We start from the raw sequence: 22832 nt of genomic DNA on the forward strand, positions 1-22832 counted from the left end.
TGCTCCCTGGGGTGAGATATCTGTTCCGTCCCAGACCCGAGAAGCCCAGCCTGGTGAAGGAGAGAAGACAAGGGAACAAGGACACAGAAATAAATCCTCGTCCTTCGGAATTCACTATTATTTATATATATATATATATATATATATATATATATATATATATTTTTTTGTTTATTTTTATTTTTTATTTTTTTCCCCTATCCTCTGGACTTCTATCGTTAAAAAAGTCATACATTTTCCACCACGGGTGTGTGGGCACATTTTTTCCCCGGCAACTCTCAGCGAGACCCTGTTTGCCGAGAACAGTGCATGTGCGGGACATAAAACATACTTTTTCTGATGGGTTGGAGTTATCAAAGCTAAAAGAACTGCTCCTTCAGCCTCTACCCCCCCCCCCCCCCCCCCCCTGCTCTCACCCAGACAGCTTCCCCCTGCTGGTAGAGGGTAGTGGGTGGGCCAGGTTTTACCAGTTTTTTGGGGTTGGCTCAGAGGGCTTATGATATGGTGAGCTGTTCCCCACCGTGCTACTCGTACTTGGGTTTTGAGGGACTCTCAGTGCGGTCCCAGGACAAGGGATAATCAGCAGGTGGAGGGCTTGGCGGAAGAGAGGAGCAAGGAGGACAGGGAGGCGGCAGCGCTAAGGGCGCAGGCCGGGTCCTTCCTTGGCCTACGGCTCCCTCTTGTCTTTGTCCTTATCGGTCGTCGTGGTCAGGCCTCAGGACCACCCGGCGCCCAGCTGGACCGCAGCCATGGTGAAGCTGGCCAACCCGACGTACACCCAATGGATCTTGGAGGCCATCAAAAAGGTGAAGAAGCAGAAGCAGCGCCCGTCTGAGGAGCGCATCTGCAATGCTGTGTCCATGTCTCACAGCTTGGACCGCAAGACGGTGCTGGAGCAGCTGGAGCTCAGCGTAAAGGATGGCACCATCCTCAAGGTCTCCAACAAGGGCCTCAACTCCTACAAGGACCCTGAGAACCCCGGACGCCTGGCCTTGCCCAAGCCCCGTGGTGGCAGCAGCTCTGGGGGTGGGGGTTGCACCGGTGGGAGCTCCCACTCCCACTCCCACTCGGGCAAGAAGCCAGGTTTAGACTGGAACAAGTTGATCAAGCGTGCGCTGGAGGGGCTCCACGAGGCTGGTGGCTCCAGTCTCAAGGGCGTGGAGCGCTTCCTCAAGTGCCAGGCTGACGTGGCAGGCTACCTGTCGGCCAGCGGCTCCGTGGGCCATGGCTTCTTCCACCAGCAGCTGAGGGTGGCCCTGAAGAGGGCGGTGGCCCATGGCCGTGTGGTCAAACAGGGCCAACTCTTTCGCCTCATCAGCCGAAGCAGGTCACAGGACGACGGCACTGGCACTGTCTCCCTGGAGTCCTTGCCTCCCGTCCGCCTCCTGCCCCACGAGAAGGACAAGGTAACGTCCCGCTTGCAGATAGATGAAAACAAAGCTGACAACGTCCACACGTAACTAAAAAATACATGTAAGCACCTTATTGCATTGGTGCATAAGATATTGAAGGAGGAATGAAACACGTTGTTTTCAGCTGTCTCTCTACACCATGCATTTTTTTAAAGAAAATAAAAAAACTTTGTGATGTGGGATATGTAAGCTGCTCCTCCTACAATCACCTAGTTGCACATTTCAAATTCAATAGCCAGTGTTTGGCTGCTGTGTTAACATGTTGCACATTGAGCCAAAATATCTTGAGTGCTATTGGATTCAATAAAATAAGCAGTTCTGGGGCTTTATTACTCTTTAAAATAGTAGACGCCATTTGTGATGCACAGGCCAGTTAAGGTCACTTAGTGATGAAACAAACCTGACATTGAAAAATTGGAGAAAGATTATGAGAGGATGTTGACATACATTTAGACCACTATGGAGTTTTCCATTTTCTGTTTATATAACAGAAATTATATTATTGTAACAACCTCAGAGTCACAGGACGGTATTTACAAGCAGAGTCAATTTCAAGGCAGTTTCAAGAGATTAACTTTGACTAACTTTTGGCTACTGAACGCAGCACTATATAATACTTTTAACCAGAAAAACAATGTTGCAGTTAGGGCTGGGTATTGTTTAAAAAAATTACGATACCAGTACCAATACCAGTACCCTTAAAGTGATAGCAATACCAATAGAGTACTTCATTCGATACATTTTCTTGCCTACTATACCCATCATTTGAGTGGCGTCAAGTGCACCACTCCTCCCCATCCAAATTATTTTTACACAAATACATTTTGAAAGTCGTAAAATTATTGAAATATTTATTAAATTACTGTACAATGAATTATTTGGGCAGTGTAGTTTTAAACAAATGGCCAGTAAAGGAGGAATGACTACAGCCAGGAAAACCTCTTTCACTGTTCATGCGGACACCTGACTTTTGTTTTAAGACAGACTTGAAAAATTGTGTACCTATCCTTTGACAGAGTGTTGTAGCTACTGCTGCAGTAGTGAGCCAATCACACGTTTGATTAAATCGAAGACGCCTGCAGTGATTGGCTGGCTTGTAGCTGCTGCGGTAGTGGGCCAATAAGGCGTCACATCATATCGAAAGAAGCTTGCAGTGATTGGCTGCAAGCAAAACCATACAAAGTCATTCTGGGTACAAGAATGATTGAATGCAGGTATCCTTTGATTGGAAAAGTTTCAATACTACGTGATATTGGGTCATTTCGGTTCATACCTTAAAGGTTTTGAGTAACAATACCCAGCCCTAGTTGCAGTATATAGTGCACATGTTTCTGGTGTCACAAAAGTGGGTATTGAACCCTGCAAGGCAATGTCGATGGTGTTGGAGCCATGTTTTACCTGTTGAGCCACACATGATAGTACACACCATTCCTGTATGAGTTATTTCTTTCTGAAAGGCAGTATGGATGCGACCCGTGTGTGTATATATTCAGATAGACAATTAGGCTGCTGTAAAATACTTCACTTGTTCTTTGAACGTGTGGGGGGTGGTGGGGGGCGGGGGCGGGGGGGGTGAAACCACATTGCTGGGATGTCCTAAAGATGTCTGTCAAGGCCTTTGCAACAGATGTATAGCCACATTTGACTAGGCAAGCAGACAAATGTTCTTAAAGCCTGTTAGAGACTGGTAGCATCGCATTGTTTGTCTGTATGAGGGACTCCCTGTGGTATGTGTCATTGGGTATGGACAGGATCACACTATTTGATAACATTTTGATACAAAGCGCATGATTAGATTTGATATCTATAAGGGCTGCGCAATATATCGTTTCGGCATCGCAAAGTGTGCATGCACGATGGTCACATCATAGGATAGAAACGGTATCGGGGTGCACACACACTTCTGTTTACATCCTGGACCATGGCTCGCTGCAGCAAACACTCGAAAGTTTGGCTTAGCGTCGCAAAAGATTATTATTTTTTTACAAATATTTTTCCATTATTTATTGAAATACTTGGTTTTGTAATTGTTTTTGTTGATCATTCCTTATAAGAAAGTGTAATATTACTTTTTATAATGAAGGGAAAAAGAAACCTTCCTGTCACAGTTTACTGATTTTAGCCTAAATGTGCCAAGAATTAAGATATTATTTGTACTTTCTATGCAGATGCAATCCCCTACAACATTACTCCAATCACTCTAGAATGATTAATTCTTTCCAAATAGATAAGTCACCTGGTGAAAATTCCTGTATTTTTTCATATCGCAATAGATATCTCAGAAAATAAATATTGCAATGTCAGTTTTTTTGTAATGTCGTGCAGCCCTTATATCGATTCATTTAGAGAATTATGCGATGATTCAAGACACTATTATATATCGATATATTGACATTTCATACATATTGAGAAATGCTACCATCTTTTTGGTATACCTTCTGAGGTGTATTACAAAAACGTTTTACAGAACAAATTCAGGCTAACACAGAAATTAAATATTTCAATTAATGAGAGAGAGAGAGAGAGAGAGAGAGAGAGAGAGAGAGAGAGAGAGAGAGAGAGAGAGAGAGAGAGAGAGAGAGAGAGAGAGAGAGAGGAGAGAGAGAGAGAGAGAGAGAGAGAGAGAGAGAGAGAGAGAGAGAGAGAGAGAGAGAGAGAGAGAGAGAGAGAGAGACTCTACCTTCTAACCAGACATGCAGAGGGGCGTGTGTTTGAGGGGGGGAGGGAGGGGGTGATAAAGACAGACGGAAAGAGTGAGAGAGTGCAAGGGAAAGGCAGACATGCAGGCGACAGAGGAGCAAAGGAACACACCCACTTGTGTAACCTGATCAGAGAGAGCAGCGAGACACTAACCTCTCCTCCTTCCGAGCGCCACGCGCCTAACCAACACAACGCCGTCCCGAAAGTGACACGGACACACACAGATGGATGAACGTCAACAAATTGCACTGTCTTAGGTGCACACACACACACTTGTAACCAGCACCACCAACAAAGGTGAAGTGGAAAAGGCTTACTTAACAATGAAAAGGGCTGGACAAAACAGAAGAATTACATTCAAACACCACTACATGCTAGTGTAAACTTTGATACTAAACTAAAGCTCTACAGTACATGCAATAAATTTTTTTTTTTTCAGCTTCACTGACTACCAAACATAAACCTGTATTTTCCAGTTCATGGAGTTGTCGCACCATGCTCGTGTCTCTACACCCGTGTACGCCCACAAAACTGATGTGTCTATCTTTTAGGAAACCCAGCCTCAGCAAGGCAGGTTTACCAGACACACAGGCAGCTGTTGGGGTACTGGAAAGGCACTGCCCCGCAGCTAAACACTGTTTTGACTGGCCGTAGACTTTATCTGCCGTATGTTGGTGTGTGCACACAGTCATTGAAGCGCCTTAAAAGGGAGACACACACGCACGTATACACACACACACGCTAGGATTATCCCAGAGAGCAGACTAGAGTCACATGGGCCCTCCTAACCCAGTGACCTGTTGGCCCAGATGGTCAGCACTTCTAGGAGATGACCAGGAAAGCAGCCCCCCCCCACCCCCCCCTCCACACACACACCCCAACTTAGCTATCAGCCTTCTGCTGCTTGCTGCCTGAGCGGGGACAGAAGTAAAGATAGGCAAGGCCCCAACAAGTCAACGGTTTCCTGTCGAAACTGCGATTTTAAGGAGCCCAATTTTACATGGAAAAAGCTGTGATTTGTCACTTGTTCTTTAATATGTTAATACATACATTGTTCTCCCTGTAACAACAGTGTCTGTGGAAAGAGGATGCAGATGTGACAGCATGGCCAGGTATGGTAGGAATTGGAGGTGTAACCGTTCGCAAAATCGTTTGATTCGATGCAATTCGGCGATGTCACGGTTCAGTACATTTTTGATCTTAAATAAATGCTAGAGAACGTACCTCCAATCTCTATATTTTTAAGTTTATCATAAAGGTAGAATCTATTTAAACTTTAAACATTATGGAGCTAGATCTGGCCCATCTCCTGGAGTGGCTTTGTAGAAGCATATATCACAAAAAATGGAGCCTTATATACATGAACAACATAAAACAATATCAGAATTTGGAGGATTACGGTCTGGCCAATATGAGCTTGAGAAGGAACAACATAACAGTGTTTGACCACATTAAACATGTTACTAAGGGCTTGGTTACAGTTGTTGTTTCAATGCCACTTTTGTGAGCAGATGGGCCAGATCAGATCAGAGACCTAGTATCCTGACACTTGAATCGGGATTGGTTCTGAATGGATCTCACGTTACAGTTAAATTACTTTGTGTTAAAACGTCACTGGGTGCAACAGAATCTGTTTTGTTATTTTTATGTCTTGATGATTTTTAGGGGTAGGGCAATTCTAAAGAGAGCGCAGTGGAAGCGAGCACTGTACTGTGTATAATGTTAAGTGCGATGGTTCCTGTGGAGAGGGGTGTGTGGATGTGAACACTGGTGGGTTCATATTGCAAACCTTCACAGAAACCGACTGGGTGCTCAACTCCAGAATGCAAAAAGATTCCTTTGAACAACTATGTTTGACTCGACATGAGTATTAGAGTTGGTCGATTTCCGATTTTGCTGGTCTGAGTCTAAACTGGTTTGATTTTATGCAAACCGACTGAACCGGCGATTGTCATCATGAGACATTCTGGCACGCACGCAGAGGAGAAGCCCCACGCTCCCTGCCGGGCTCCGAGCCACTCCAGCGCCGGCCTCCAAACCAGAGGAGCATCTCCGCTCCCTGCCGCTGAAGGACCGGGCATGGATACTCCATGCTGCATTCTACTGTTTTTTTCCCTCCAATCACACTGGAAACATGACACGCCCCTTTCCAAGGCATTGGTGATGTTAAATGTGACAGACCAGAAAGAAAGGCATACTCCTCTCCTGGCAGTGGGAAAGGCGTCAATTGACTATTTTTAGCGGGTTCACCCTCATTAAAAAAACCTGCATATACATGCTCATTTGGGTGTAATTTTGGTTGTAATGAATTGATAATAAGTGATATAACAATGTAATATGGTTGTTTATAAACTGTATAACGGAGCCACTAGTGACAGGCTGTGCGCCACCAACTCTGCTGCTGAGTCAAGTGTGACACCTAGTGGTAAAATCCGGGAGTCTGGTCCGGTGTTTGGCTTCATATCAAACCGGTTTGAAAAATTTTACACCGGCCCAACCCTAATGAGTTTCTAGAGGACACCCACCTCTGGGCAACCTGCGTCTGTGTGCAAAAGGGAGGCGGAGACGTTTTGGTGGTTTTCGACTGGCTTGTGTGACTGAGCTCACGTCATTGGCCCACTCATCAAAACTCCGTTGGGCTAATTGTTCACGCGGTAGCTGAGGCACTCCACTCTTTGCGTGGTCGTTTCCAAAAAGTGAAAGGCTCTGTGAGGTTGTGTAAGGGTTTGAGGAGAGCGGCTTCCCCTACTGGTTTAATGACGTAGCCATTAATGTCCACATTGTGGCCAGATTGCTGTTGGGATGTGGTCTGGCTGATTGGATCTCAGGTGATGCCGATCTGGTACTGTCCAGACCTGACCAGAATATGAAAGCTGCATTGAAACGGCAAGTGTAACCAAGCCCACACACTAGTATTCACTCCACAGACTAAGGTCTCACATCCACAGCTATAAGTTGACACACTGATTTCTATTGCCCTGTTTGAATCAGCCGGAAACGGCCATCTAAATACTGTGGAGCTTTTTGTTGCGTATGTGTTGTATATTTTCATCTGGTTCCAAAGACACTGGGCTGATGTCAGTGAGTGATTCAACATGTTCGTGGTATTACTAGTGCTGAAGCCCATTCTTGCATGCAGTTTATTTTCTACCCACCACTCGTCTGCCATTGGCCCCCTAACTTTCAGGGGAACCAAAGTCCTCCCAAAAGTCAAAGCTGTCGGTTTTTGGAGGATCGTCTCTTTCTGCTCTATCACCACTAATACGGCTGTATCCAACAAGCTACGAGCTATTTTGTTGGTGTGATCACAAGCCTTTTCTTTTTTTTTTTTTTTTTTTTTTTTTTTTTTTTTTTTTAAACCTGTGCTGTCAACATGCTGAGCGTACAACACAGAGTATTTGTATGCTTTTGCATCTGGGACAGAGTTAGTCTGCAAGTGGAGTTCAACTTCTCAACGTGTAATGCAACTCATTATTAATTCTTAAATTGCCAAGAACTACTGCAATAACTCTGTCCTGTGGACGACCTGTAGGATTACAAGAGCACAGTTTTTTGTTTTACAGAACCGCAATCAATGCCCCTCTTTGGTGAACTATTTTACCATGTTTGGGTCTATAAACAACTAATCACTACTCCAAGAGGGGGATAATCGCCACGGGTGAGACAAACATAGGACCAAACAACATGTACATGGAAAAACAAACATGAGATGACATCGAAAAAACTCAGTTCATTAGGTCCAGGAAAACTGGAACAGCAATTGGGCACGTAGCCTCTTCCTGTCATAGTTATGGCAATAAATAAGGAAGAGAGGGGATGCAACCAGGAGGGTGCTGGGGTGCGTTCAAAGCAGGTGCCGGTGGCGTGTGCGTGTGTCCACCGTTGAGTGTACAGGACTTATCCCAATTGGTTCTGGTGTATAAGGTCGGCATTATGTTGTGGCGCTTCCAAACAGCGGAAAGGGCCCCAAAGCCACCCCTGAGTCCTGTAGCCACATACACACCCCATGGCTGCAGGAAAGCCCCAAGCACCCCGCCCTGCAGCCACAGAAGATCCCCCGGCCCCAAGAGAAGCTGGAAGCCGGCAGAACAACCCCCACGCCGGCCCCCGAAGAGCATAACCCGATCCCAGGGTGCATGAGGAGGCCCTGCACCCCGAGCCGCACACATACAACCCACCACCATGTGCAGGCACAAGATGCAGGCGCAGAACCTGGGCCGCAGGTGTCAGGCAAGGACTGCCGGCCTGGAGCCAGATCCTGCGCTGACAGACCGACACACCGCCAGCAGGACCCCCCATACCCACCCGGGCAATAGCGAGGCCCACCCCACCGCTGCTGAGCAGACTCCCCACCCAACCGCGAGCCCTGAGCACCCATCCACGTAGCCGAGTCTGCTCACCGCAGGTCTACCGGAAGTTAGATCCCCCCCACCAACACCAGCAGGCAGCCAGATATATGGGCCCTCCACTATCCGGGGCAGCAGGAGCAAAGGCCGACAGCCGCACCCCAACCCACGGCCACAACAACAAGTCAGGAAGGCACCTGATGGCACGCTCCGCTCCTTCGCCAGGTCGCAGAACACCAGAAACCACCAGGGGCAAGCAGCCAAGACTCATGCCCAGCTGGCAGGGGGCCCACCCAGCCGCCCCCTACACCAACCCACCAGCATCCTGCTACCCCAGAAAACGCCAGTATTCAATGTGTGCTGTTGGCAATTGCGGGGTGTGGAGGTGCAAGTCCTCCAAGCAAGTCGAACCCGAATCCCTCGCACCCTTCCTGCCCCACAGATCCTGGTGTGGTGAGTGTTGTTCGGAGGAGGATCTTTGTGCGAGTGTATGTGTTCTAGGCTAATAAGAGTGGAATTAAAATTTCTAGACAGACGAGAAGAAAGTCAGGGCAGGAGCGTGACGGGTAAGATCGCAGCCGCCCACCACATCCTCATCCACATAGCTCGCACCCTACCCGTCCCGCGAAGAATCAAGAGGTTTATTTGTTACGTACATATACGTATGTTCATACATATACTGTATGCAGTGAAATGTCTTTGCAACGCATCTGGAGATTATGGACAATAGTTACCAATAGTTACCCAATAAGAAGCCGAGGCCTAATTTGTGGTGTATGTACTGATTATGAGTTTTTGCACTGGGAGAGATAAGTGCAATCAGATCAACGCAGGGGCGCAGCAGGCCAGGGAGCGGCCACGTGGATACCCCGGACCTCGACCATGCCATAGCACGGCCACCTCCCATACCCTGAGGCACCTAACCCACAGCGACCAGCAGCGGATGCAGAGTGGCCCGCCATGTGCCTCTGCCAGGCTAGGCAGCTCCGCTCCCCCATCAGGCCCCTGGTCAGCCTCTGGCCGCCGCGCATATGGATCACAGAACAGAGGGCGGCAGAAGGCCCCCCCACCCACAGCCCGCCCCCCCCAGCAACGAGTGCCCCGCGCACTGAGAGCGCCAGAGGTCAGGTACCCAGGCAGCCGACAGGTACCCAGGCAGCCTCAGAAAGGGGAGGGAGAGAGTGAGAGTTTTGGTGGTTCTCGACTAGCTTGTGTGACTGAGCCCATGTCATTAACCCACTCAGCAAAGCTCTATTGGGCTAATTGTTCACAAGGTAGCTGTGACACTCCACTCTTTGCATGTTCGTTACATCCGGTTTCCAAAAAGAGAGGCTCCGTGAGGTTGTGGAAGGGTTTGAGGAGGGAGGCTTCCCGCACTGGTTTAATGACATAGCCAACAGGGCTAGACCACATCCCAGCTGCTTTTGGGATGTGGTCTGGCTGATCGGATCTCATGTGATGCCGATTTGGTACTGTCCAGACCTGACCAGGTCACGAAAGCCGCGTTGAAACGGCAAGTGTAACCAAACCCACACACTAAGTATTCACTCCACAGACTAAGGTCTCACATCCACAGCTATAAATTGACACACTGATTTCTATTGCCGTTTGAATCAGCCGGAAAAGGCCGTCTAAACACTGTAGAGCGTCTTTTCACTTGGTTCGAAAGACACTGGGCTGATATCAGTAAATGATTCAACATGTTTATGGTATTACCACCCATTCTTGCATGCAGTTTCTTTTCTACCCGCTACTTGTCTGCCGTTGGCTCCATAGTTTTTAGGGTAACCAAAGTCCTCCCAAAAGTCAAAGCTGTCGGTTGTTGGAGGATCGTCTCTTTCTGCTATCACCACTAATATGGCTGTATCCAACAAGCTATGAGCTAGTTTGTTGGTGTGATCACATGCTGCAGCGCCTTGTCGTACTGTTGAATCGCAATGAAAATAGTGAATGTTTTTCACACAGTTAAACCTATTCTTTATTTTGTCCACTATATAGAGTGAATCAAAAGAAGTTTTCAGTTAATAATCCTGCACCGAACTGCAAGCTTTGTGTAGAACCATTCAGTGAGAATACATGTCATTTTCCGTGCAAACGTTCATACTGACTGGGCGTTGAACATCTATCCATCAGTCCTAGTCCTAAATGCATATGATAGATGGCAGAGAGACAGAAGAGACACAATCCACTACTAGTTTTACCAAACAGTGCACCCATCTTGGAAATGTTTCCAGCCGATAGAAGCAGCCCTTACTTCTGCTAGTCCTTGTGTGATGGTTTGTCATAATGTATGTTTGCTCTTATGACTTGTGAGGACGGTGGCCTATACGTTTAAATTGCTAGAAAAAGCCAATCCTTGCCCTTTCTTCCCTGCCCGCTAATTGTCAGGCCACCGAGTGCTTGCTGGCAGTTATTATCTCCAGGGGGGTGAAAGAGGGTCTTGAAAACAACCTTAACAACGTCAAAACAAATTGCCATGCGTCATTGAAGAAGAAGAAGAAGAAGAAGGAGAAGAAGAACCCCTCCAACACACCACTTCAACCCCTTCAACACACGGTAGAGTTGTGTGGTGTGTCCCGATGGTTGTACCAAGGTGGACTATTCAAACACCCCCTTTTCGTTCCGTCTCTCCCTCGCTGCCTCCCTCTCTCTTCCCCTCCGTTCTCCTAATAGGTGGTCATTGCCGGGCCGTGATGGGGGAGGTTAATGGGTGAGCGGAGTCAACCAGGGGTCATGGATATATGTATAGATAGCAAACCTCATCGCTTCCCTGAGCACCAGTTAGCAGTATGAGGCTACATTAGGTGGGACGGTTCTGACGCTCAGCTGTGCGTGCGTGCGTGTGAGATGTCCCACAGCTGTCATAATGGGGAAGAGCAATCTCCCTAACCTGCGGTTGCCCTGTTCTTAACAGCTGGAGTGGGGTGAACCAGAGTTCTCGGTGCTCAATGTGCAGTGTCACTGCGAGGACGTGTGAAAATATTAGAAAACACCCACACTCACGGGCTCTGTCATAGATACGTATGGTGTTTGTTGCGACCCCCCCCCCCCCCCCCCCCCCCCACACACACACACACGTCTTACTGACCCCTTAAGTAACTTGGCTAATGCTAGCGGCCTGGCTAATGGCTCTTTTGCTCTGAGGGGGTAATCACATTGCTACATTAGGCATGGGTCCTTATAAACTATAATGGGCATATTTACCACTATGTAATTCCCTTCTCTCCATCTATATGAGACACCTTGCATTACTTACGCACACACACACACACACACACACACAGTATCGCAGCTTGTATTTGTTCAAGGTGAAGACATCAAGCACAGTCACTCAGAGGACAATGAATACAAAATGCCCCCAGACATCGATTACCTGCCTGAGATGCAACCTTCCTTTTTTTCTTTCTCTCCCACTCTCTCTCGCTCAACCCTCTTCTCTCTCTCCACCTGCCCATCCCTTACTGATATCATCATTTTATATAGCTGAAGCAGAGCAACGGACTTTGCACGTTGAAGCGATAATAGCCCTTCTGAGAGATTGCTACGGGATTGCTGGGAAAATATCTAGTGTTTCTGCAAAACGACACACAGGGGCGTCACGGTGTAACCCCCCGCCCGTCTATATGATTCTAAGTTTTTCCTTGGAATACCCAATTTTAAAGAACAAAGGTTGTTCTTTATTTCTGCAGCTCTCGTTCATAGTTGGCCTGGCAACAGGCCGGCAAACACTTTTGCCTAAATTTTGACTCTTTCGCTCTTGAATACCAGCTGCCTCAACAAGATCGTAGACTTCATAGATAGATAAGAAGTTTCACTCCTTTGTTGAAAAAAGGCTGTGGGCACAGCAGAGTTTCCGTGAGAAAACATTTGTGCCGGTCAGCGTGTCCTGGGAGATTTAAATTTCCCGGACAAATGGGAGAGATTCCGGTCAAATATCTCTGTATATTGAGCTCAAAAACAATTGATGAGCAGGCTAGATAAAGAATGACATCATCAAGGCGTGTGGCTGCTCCATGGGCGCTGCTATATGGCAGCCCACTGCTTCGAGATACGTCAGTTACTAGGATGGTAAAATGCTGAGAAATGCATTTCGTTGCCTCAGTACTTGTACTCGGTGCAATGACAATTAGTTGAATCTCATCTAATCTAAGATGTATAATATTTTTTATTGAATATTAAAAATAAAAAGTCCCATCAGTAAACGCCATTTTCTAGATAAATAAATATTACGAATGTTACAACTTGAAATCAAATCATTTCTGTTCGTGAACAATAAGTAGCAAGTGCAGCTGCTTTAATTAACATTTCACTAAAATACAATTTTGATCAAATCAAAAACAAAATAAATATGGCCAAAATATGGCAATATAGGTCTAAATAAATAAAGTTTATGGCGTGGTCCACCTTCATCGGGATGTCCCGTTGACATATTTTACACAATGAATATTTACCATCTGCTTTGGATCAGAACTTAAATATCCAAAAAAACCCCACCAAACTATGGATGTTTGCCCCAGTTGTCAACGATACATCATCTTTCTGTTTCTACTCAGAGTTCTAGATGCTGCAGCTGTGTGTCCGCTCCGTGTGTGTCTATTGTGTTTACAAGCGCAACCTGTCCATTAGGGAGGGGGCGGGGCTTAGTTCTATATCGACAAAGGTCTTGGTCAGAGGTGAAGCTTTCAGATCAGCTTTAGATCGTCCAAACTGATTGGCCTCCCATTGCAACTGGCCGAGCACGGAAATTAACAGATCTGCAGACTTTTTTATCGATATGATACCACTCAGCACTAATTCGAATTGTGCTTGGAAGGAATTATCCTACCCAGACATTATGACCTGAGAAGTTGAAATATGTTGGACTTTCAGATTTTCCAGGTCAAAAACCGGTAATTACTAGATAACGCAAATGCTGGGGCACAGCAAAGATACCTCACCTAATTCATAGTGCACCATTACACACAGTCTGGCAATTAATACATCACGGTTACAGTAATAATTTTGTGTATTTCTCTGAACTAAAGGTGTCAAAATCCCTTTGTTTTTTTTTTTTAAGCCTCAGCCTCTGCTGCTGAGTGTCATTCACCCACAGTGCTGTCGTTTGATCCTTCTTGGCAAGTGGCAAGGTGACTGACCTCGACACGCAGTGCCAGCATCTGGACACTGGTCTGTTTAAAACGCATTTATTAACCTTAGCGCCGGCAGCCAAGAGCAGGAAGCGCAGTTGCCCCGTTCCCGCCGGCGGTTGTGACCCAAGTGGCGCTTTGGCACAGAGAAGCTGGGCTGCAAGGCCCGTGGTCGCGCCGGGAACCTCCGCGGCACCCCTCACAAGCCAAGCCGACATATCGAGCTGCGAGGCGAGTGATGGCTGGAATGGAGCCAACTCTGCGGGCTGCTCTGATGTGGTGATGTAGCTTTGCGTTAAGTCTGCCTCTCCAACACCCTCTACCCCTGTCATCTGTATCACCTCACTATAAACAAAAGGACGGCCCGTAGGTATGGGGGGGGCTCCATACGGCATAGTATACTGTATTGTTCCCCATGATATTGTATTGATACTGACTCCAAAAATCTTTTTTTGTTTTTTTGTACTTTTAGCCCCGTGAGATATAGGCCATGTCCACAACAACGCTAAAATGTTTACTGGCATCCCCAGTGTTTCACAGCGTTTTCTAAAGGTTTGCCGTTTACACTGAAATGGAAAAATGCTAACATTTATTTAACAGTATGTGTAGGAAACCTGCAGAAGCAATGGAACAGGTTTACTTTGTTTAAAAGCGTGAAGAAGCAGTGTTATTGTAATACATTGATCATCTTAAGTAATTTAAGAATATCAAGATGTCCAAATCACAAGACGAAACGGAGAAAATCTGATGACGAACCTATGACTTATTCCCCTGGGGTAAATTGATGCGGTAGAGCAGCAAAAATGGTGTAGTCAGCAATCATTATATTCATAAAAATACTGTAGGGGCACGTTTCCTAAAGAAGGAGAGACTTTTACTTTTAAGGGAGACCAGGAAAACTAATTTAATTACTTGTAAACATGTAATTAAATGGAACAGTACTGACCACACTGAACCAAACAAACTGCTTGCGAGTTGACATCATGCACTTGTGGATGGAAGACCAAAACTGAAAAATTCTGTTTGTTTAAGGTATGGGGACCCTTGTACAGAGTCCAGTCTTTTATTCTGTTAAGGTATTGGAACTCTGTGTCAGAGTCTAGTAGTTCTAGGTATAGGAACCCTGTGTCAAAATCTGGTCGTTTTAGGTATGGGAACCCTGTTTCAGAGGCAATAGGGGTAGGCTTCCAATTAATTTCCAATTTCTAAGTAATTGGGGCCGGATAAGCGGTGGCTGTACGCCTATTGCTCATCAGAGCAATCAACGAGCAACAGATTAATCACCCATCCCCGGGTAGAGCCTCTGTCATGACGTGTCCAACTGCTCCCCACTTGTTACATCTTGCCACTCTCTACAATAAACTGCTGTGTTTGCAACATGTCTGCCTGTGTCTCTGTGTAGGAGGGCCCTGAAAACACCCCTCGGTGGCGTGTGGCAGGCAGAACTGCAACAGCCCTATATTGCAGTATCGTCAATACTTGGTGTATTGCAAAACATCTCAAACGACTCAAACATCACTATAATATTAAAGTGTGTGATGTGCCCGTAGCCGCATTGAGGGCGAGCCTGCAACAACACAACACACTTTTTGTGTGTGTGTGTGTGTGTGTGTGTGTGTGTGTGTGTGTGTGTGTGTGTGTGTGTGTGTGTGTGTGTGTGTGTGTGTGTGTGTGTGTGTGTGTGTGTGTGTGTGTGTGTGTTCTATGCTGTGCTGCTACAGCAGCACGTCCCGTTACAGTGATCAATGAGGTTACTTTGTGTTGAGGCTGGAGAGCAGTGTGTGTGTGTATACACTGATTAGCCACAAATTTAAAACCACTGACAGGTGAAACTAATAACATTGAGGTTTTTTTTTTTTTTTTTTTTGTTTTTTTTTAACAATGGCACATGTCAAGGGGTGGGATATATTAGGCAGCAAGTGAACAGTTAGTTCTTGAAGTTGATAAAATGTAAGCAGGAAAAAAGGGCAAGTGTAAGGTTCTGAGCGACTAACAAGAGCGGGATGCAGTGCTTGGTACCTAATAGGGTGGGAATGCTCCTCCCTACTTAAATGCTCTTGTAAAAGCACGTTACCCCCCCCCCCCCCCCCCCCCGGATGCTGTGCTCATCAAATGAGCGTCTGCCGGCTATACAACCACGGCAATCCAGGTTATTCTCATTTGTAGTTCCACGTTGGTGGAACAAGCTGCCTTAAAGACAGAGCAGGGACCTCCCTCTCTGTCTTTAAGAAGCACTTGAAGACCCAGCTCTTCAGTGAGTACCTCCTCTCCTAACTTACAATTACTTAGCACTACCTAGCAGTATTTATTGTTACACTAATGTCTCTGTTGCAATGTAGCTTGAATGTTATTCTCCCTTGTAAGTCGCTTTGGATAAAAGCGTCTACTAAATGACTAAATGTAAATGTAATAGGGGTGTCACAATTCCGATCCTTAATCTAAAATGGATCGAAATGAGCGTTTGATTTTGGGGTGGTCAGCAGTATGTGCTGGGGGTGCGGGGCACTCCGCGGAGTCAACTGTGGCTCCCGGCTCTGAACTGACTTGGATTATGGAGAGCTGCGGTCTGCTCTGGAGGTGCTGCTGTGCTGCGCCCCTAAACGCACACTGCACCCACCCACCCACCCGCCTGGCACTCGGACTGCAGAAACAAAATTGAATAGAATTAGATTATGACAAAATAAATGCCAAAAAGTTCTTTGTAAATTCATCCAGTTTATTGCACAATGAACGCACATTAGAGAGAAATATTCCCGGTAACGGTGTGCCTGTCAGCGAGATGCACCAGCCCACCAACACGTTGCGCTCTACTCCAGCGTTTCACTGTGTGTACAAGGGAGTGTGCCTTTGACCAGAATGTCCCGTAATTCCACAGATGTGATGATGAAAGTGGGAAATAAACCCAACCATTGTCGACAGAATGTCCTCTAGTGCAGAGGTTCCAAAACACCGGCTTGCGGACGGTGCCCAGCTGCCAGGCATTTGCCACCAGACCATAAAAACACAGGCAGGATTTCTTTTTCAGGAGCGATCTGAGATCTACTCCGCAGCGGAACAGCTGCAGGAAACGGGAGTAAATTAAATACATCTACAGTTCTTATTTGCTTTGTTTGGAGAAAAGATCGCTCTGATCGGAGCCACGGAGCTGCAGGTAGTAATTTGCCTTTTACTATCAGTGTTCCCTGTTGGCAAAAAATAGCATCCTTTTTTCTGTGTTGAGTAACTACAAGTAGTGTAATAAGTTCCTTATTGTTTATTATTCTAAAGTCTAGTTTTGATAAAGCTCATAACTGTTTAGGTGTGTTGTTTAAATATTCTATATTTTGTTATTATTCATAATTTTTAATATTCAAATAAGTTACTTATTGAGCACTGTTTTTCTTTACAAATCAAGACTCGATAGTGTAACAATGGCATAGACGTCAGTGCTGAAAAATAAAATGTTTAAATCAAAAATCGAATTGTGACCTTAAAATCGAAAGTAAAATTGAATCCTGGATTTGGAGAATCGTGACACCCCTAGTACTTAAAAAAAGTGTTCCAAGGAAGGGTAACCGGTGAACTGGCAACGGGGTCATGGGCACCCAAGGCTCATTGAGGCTAGCCCGTTTGGCCCGAATCCCACAGAAGAGCTACTGTAGCATGTATTGCTGAAAAAGGTCATTCTGGCTATGATAGAAAGGTGTCACACAGAACACACAGTGCATCGCAGCTTGCTGCATATGGGGCTGCGTATCCACAGACCGATCAGAGTGCCCATGCTGATCCCTGGCACATGGGCGTCAGGACTTGACCATAGAGCCATGAAGGAAGGTGGCCTGGTCTTAAGAGTCACGTTTTCTTTTACATCATGTGGATGGCCGGGTGTATGTTCGACATTTACCTGGGGAAGAGATGGCACCAGGATGCATTGTCTATGGGAAGAAGGCAAGCCAGTGGAGGCAGTGTGATGCTCTAGGCAATGTTCTGCTGGGAAACCTTGGGTCCTGGCATTCAAGTGGATGTTACTTTGACATGCAACACCTGCCTAAACATTATTGCAGACCAAATAAACCCTTCATGGCAACGGTATTCCCTGATGCAGTGGCCTCTTTCAGCAGGATAATGTGCCTTGCCACAGGGCAAAAACATGACAAAGAGTGCAAGGTGTTGACTTGGCCTCCCAATTCCCTAGATCTCAATCTGAACGAGCAACAAACGTGTGGGATGTGCAAATATCTTGGTGCCAGATACCACAGGACACCTTCAGAGGTCTTTTGGAGTCCATGCCTCGACGGGTCAGAGCTGTTTGGCGAAATAAGGGGACCTACACAATATTAGGCAGGTGTTTTTAATGTTGTGGCGGATCGGTGTATATGTGTGGTCGCTGAGATTGGGCTCCGATGTTAATGAGACCCTTGACTGGCGATGAGACTAGGACAACTGGACAACTGTCTTCCTAAGAGTGGAAGACAGTTGTCCAGTTGTCCTAGTCCATCCTCACGCTAACTTTCTCTCTTTCCATTGTTCCATCTTTCCACACCTCAAATCCTGCATCTTCCATGAAGAACTGAGGACTCACAGGAAAGAGAAGGTGCCAAGTTAGCAATGGCGCAATTCAATTTCAGCCACATTGTATGCAGAATGCTTGCGCACCCACATACACAGGGCCTCTGACAATGGTAAAGCCGTTAGAACTAATGTAGATGCTTTGATTCTGAACAAGAAATGAGATCTGTACCCTCATGAGATTAGTCCTATGGAGAAAGCCATAATATGCATTCTGCATATCACAGAAAAAAATGGAAATAGTTTAATAATGATCTTTTTATCTTATAAACCTGAGGAGCCATGGGCTTCCAAGTCACAAAAAAAGAAAAAACTGTTATTTTGCTTGGGGTCCGGTAATAAATGAATTCAATAATTCAACTCTGGCAGAGATGTCGGCACTGTCTTCTCGGGGAAAGGGCCTATTGATTTGGCCATTTAATGTGGGGAGAAAGTTGCGGTAAGTTTTCCAAAATTGCAAGATCACGACATATTACAGAGGTGGAATTTGCATTAGTTGCTGTGATCGCAGTTTCCTGGAGGGACTGGATGGTTCATTGTGAATCATAGATTGTTGTTGAATATTGTTAGGAGATATTGGCATTAAATTAGATTAGCGTAAATGTTAGGTGACTACATCGTCCCTCCCTTTCGCTTTGTGTTTGTCTGCACTTTTTCTGGCTACAGTCCTCTAACCTGTAAAACCTGTTGTTTTTTTGTCTGTTTGTTTTATTGGACCGGAGAGATGGCAGCTCCTACTCAGCTAGCCTCTGTTGACACGAGGTGTGTCTTTTCCTTTCTGTTAGCTGCCAATTATTTCCAGCGTGCGGGTCGAGATGCACTTGCTTATAATAGAGCTGCGTGGATACATGTCGAACACCCGGCCCTGGGTTTGAGAATTATCTTCACGTTAGAAGAGGATGTTGAAACTAAGACATATAACAATATATGCACCGATCAGCCACAACATTAAAACCACTGACAGGTGAAGTGAATAACATTGCTCACCTCGTTCCAATGGCACCTACCTGTCAAGGGGTGGGTAATACTTGGCAGCAAGTGAACAGTCAGCTCTTGAAGTTGATGTTTTGGAAGCAGAAAAATGGGCAAGCATAAGGATCTGAGCGACTTTGACAAGGACCAAATTGTGACGGCTAGATGACTGGGTCAGAGCATCTCCAAAACGGTAGATCTTGCAGGGTGTTCCCAGTATGCAGTGGTTAGTACCTACCAAAACTTGTCCAAGGAAAGACAACCGGTGAACCAGCGACGGGTCATGGTCCCCAAGGCTCATTAATGCGTGTGGAGAACAAAGGCTAGCCCGTCTGGTCCGATCCCACAGAAGAGCTACTGTCGAAAAAATTGCAGAAAAATGTAATGCTTGCTATGATCGAAATGTTTCAGAACACAGTGAATCGCAGCTTGCTATGTATGGGCTTTTTACACCATGTGGATGGCCAGGTATGTGTGCGTTGTTTACCTTGGGGAGAGATGGCACCAGGATGCACTATGGGAAGAAGGCCTAAACATTGTTGCAGACCAAGTAAACCCTTCATGACAACGGCATTCCCTGATGGCAGTGGCCTCTTTTAGCAGGATAATGCATCCTGCCACACTGCAAAAAATGTTCAGGAATAGTTTGAGGGACGTGACAAAGGGTTCAAGGTGTTAACTTGGCCTCCAAATTCCCCAGATCTCAATCCAAACGAGCATCTGTTGGATGTGCTCGAAAAACAAGCCTGATCCATGGAGGCCCCACCTCGCAACTTACAGGACTTAAAGCGTCTGCTGCTAACTTCTCGGTGCCAGATACCACAGGACACCTTCAGAGGTCTTGTGGAGTCCATGCCTCGACGGGTCAGATCTGTTTTGGCGGCATGAGGGAGAGCTACACAATATTAGTGGTGGTTTTAATGTTGTGGCTGATCGGTGTATATTCCTCTTTTGTTTCTGTCGGGGATTTATTTGCAGCGGCTGTTGGTGAACAGAAGCCGTGCTACAGTGCGCCAGGAGCCCTTTGCTTGCTCGTCTCTCAATTTGTTTCAATTCAATATGCTTTATTGGCATAACGGCCTTACAATATTACCAAAGCGGTTCAAATACGACATTGTGCCACCAAATAACAGCACTTGAGTGAATTTGTGGGGTGGGTTCTCACTCCCGTTCTAACGCTTAGTTTACTGGTGGGCGGAGAGCCGCTGAGCTGCGGCGCTGAAGGAGTTACATGTCGGGCATGATTAAGCAGGCCCCTCTTCAGCACCACCTTTCTTCACTGTCTTTCAAGCTTTTGCCCCCCCCCCCCCCCCCCCCCCCATTTTTGATATATGAAATGACTGAAAATAGTCAGTGTTTCACTAGGAGAAGCGCTGACTATCTTTTTACATGAAAACACTACATTTACTTTAGTGTCCTGTAATTAATTTTAATTTAACTTAACGTTGATACTTGTCAGAAGTAATTCACCTTATTTTGGCACTTATTTAGACTGATTTAGCTGTCTATCATTGGTGGGAAAACAATCTCAACACGTTCATTTATGTTTTTTGTTGTTTTTTTATTGATCTTTCTTCATTAGTTAATGTGAAGTTTTTTTCCCTACAGCTCTAGAATGTTTGTGCAGCCATACTCTATCCCCACAGTCGCTCTTTACTGTCTCTTATATCCTTCCTATATCCCTGCCCCCAGCTCTTTCCTTCCAGTTCTACTCTTTCTATCTCCTCACACGCACAATCCACTGCCTATCTTCGGGCCTCTGGTTCTCCGTGCAAGGTGTCCCTGTCCCGTGTGAGTTAGCAGTCGGTAAATGAAGCCAATAAATCACTCAGTTGTCCCCATCTTCACTCCGCCCAGACTTCCTCTTCCCTCCCTTTCCCGGCTCTGTGCACAGCGATGACTGCAGACACGCTGGAAACCTGCAAATGCCTATTTTGAGCTTTTGCTATTTTAATATTTTATTTTTTCAGAACTTCATCCTGAAGGACCACAACGTCCCGTGTTTTACCCCCTTGGCTTTTATGACCCTTTGAAAAGGGCACTGCCAAAGATGCACAGCCTTTACAAGGGGGAAGCTCCGAATGGCACCGCTTCACCACCAGCGCAGACTTCCTGTTAGTTTGCTCACAACACCTTACAGCGCTTAAGACAGTTAACAGTGTGTCTGTTATCACCCTCTCAAACTGAGGAACACAGCGCATTATCATCCATATTCCCCAGTAATACCGATCCTGTCTGCGTAAGTCTCGTGAGACCCCACTCTCGACTATAGATTCAAGATTCAAGATTCAAGATTTTTATTTGTCACATACATATACATACTTCCATACATATATGCAGTGAAATGTAATGCAACGCACCCGGTGATAGCACACAATAAGTCCTAGGAAAAAGTACAAAAATAAAAAGTAGAAAATTCCTTTCTAATAGACCGACTAACTGACTCCTAAAACGTAATACAGTAAGTGGAATACTTATAGAATAAGATAAAAAATATATAGAATAAAATACAATAAAAAATAAATTGAAATAAAATGGAATAGGTTGAAGGAATATGGCTATGTATATACAGATATGTGCTTTTAAAGTGGCATGTGAATTAAAGTGGCATGTGAATGTGAATAGTGTGAGGTAGTGTTTGGGATAATACAGCACAGTATACAACAGTACGGCGCAGCAATACGGCATCACGAACAACCCTGAACAGTGATACAGTATGCGGTACAGTATGCTACATATAGTACAGCAGGTAGTGGAGCCTAGTGCATGGCTGACCCCTGGTGAGGTCAGCGTTGACAGTTCTGATGGCTTGAGGGAAGAAACTCCGTCTCAGTCTCTCTGTTCTCGCTGCGTGACTGCGGAGGCGCTTGCCTGACCGCAGCAGCTGAAACAGTCTGTTGTTGGGGTGATGAGGATCCTTCATGATCCTACGGGCTCTGCTACTACACCTCCTGGTGTATAACTCCTGCAAGGGGGGGAGGGTAGTTCCAGTGGTACGTTCAGCTGAACGCACCACCCTCTGCAGGGCCCGCCTGTCCTGGGCAGTACAGTTCCCAAACCAGGCAGTGATGTTGCCTGTCAGGATGCTCTCCACTGCTCCAGAGTAGAAGGACTTGAGGATCCTCACCGAGACCCGGAATTTCCTCAGCTGCCTGAGGTGGTAGAGACGCTGCCTCGCCTTTCTCACCACTATACATGCCAATTTCCCCAAATATTACAGATTTGCAGATTAATTGTCTTCATTACAAGAGGAGCTGCTAGCCTCCCTGTGCCAGTATTTGCTGCTCACATCATCTAGTGCATTATGGAATAATGCTACACGTTGTAGTTAGTAAACGCCTTTATGATGTCATAAAACCTGCATTGCATTGGAGTGATTTTTTTATGGACATTTCACATATTATGAAACATGCAAAATTTGTGTCGCATGTTCCATGTGTTTGAGGTTCTATGTGTGTGTCAGTGAGTGAAACGTTGCCATGTACTAAAGTGTGGCGAATGATAAAAATAAAGACGGCTTCTTGGGTGCATTATTACATCAAGATAAAGATAAAAGTATTATTAATCCCCAAAGGGAAATTCCAGTCTAGCAGCAGCAATGACATACATGAGAAAACACACATAACTTACAGAAACACACATTGTTTTGGACAACGTGTGTTTTAATACATATAAAAGAACAAAATAAATAAAAAATAGAAATAATAATAACAATAATAATAATATAA

General features: G+C 45.7%; 1 protein-coding gene across 1 annotated transcript in view; it reads left to right on the forward strand.

Annotated features, from left to right (window-relative positions):
• Positions 1-749: 749 nt before the first annotated feature.
• Positions 750-22832, forward strand: part of kat6a (K(lysine) acetyltransferase 6A) — a gene marked incomplete at its 5' end in the record, with an annotated part of 44541 nt that continues 22458 nt past the window's right edge. The window contains one exon of the mRNA XM_080004115.1: positions 750-1406. Coding sequence (XP_079860241.1) covers positions 750-1406 — 657 coding nt within the window. The remainder of the gene's footprint in view (positions 1407-22832) is intronic.

This window comes from Zeus faber (assembly GCF_960531495.2).
Source record: "Zeus faber genome assembly, chromosome: 7".
Classification (NCBI taxonomy): Eukaryota; Metazoa; Chordata; class Actinopteri; order Zeiformes; family Zeidae; genus Zeus; species Zeus faber.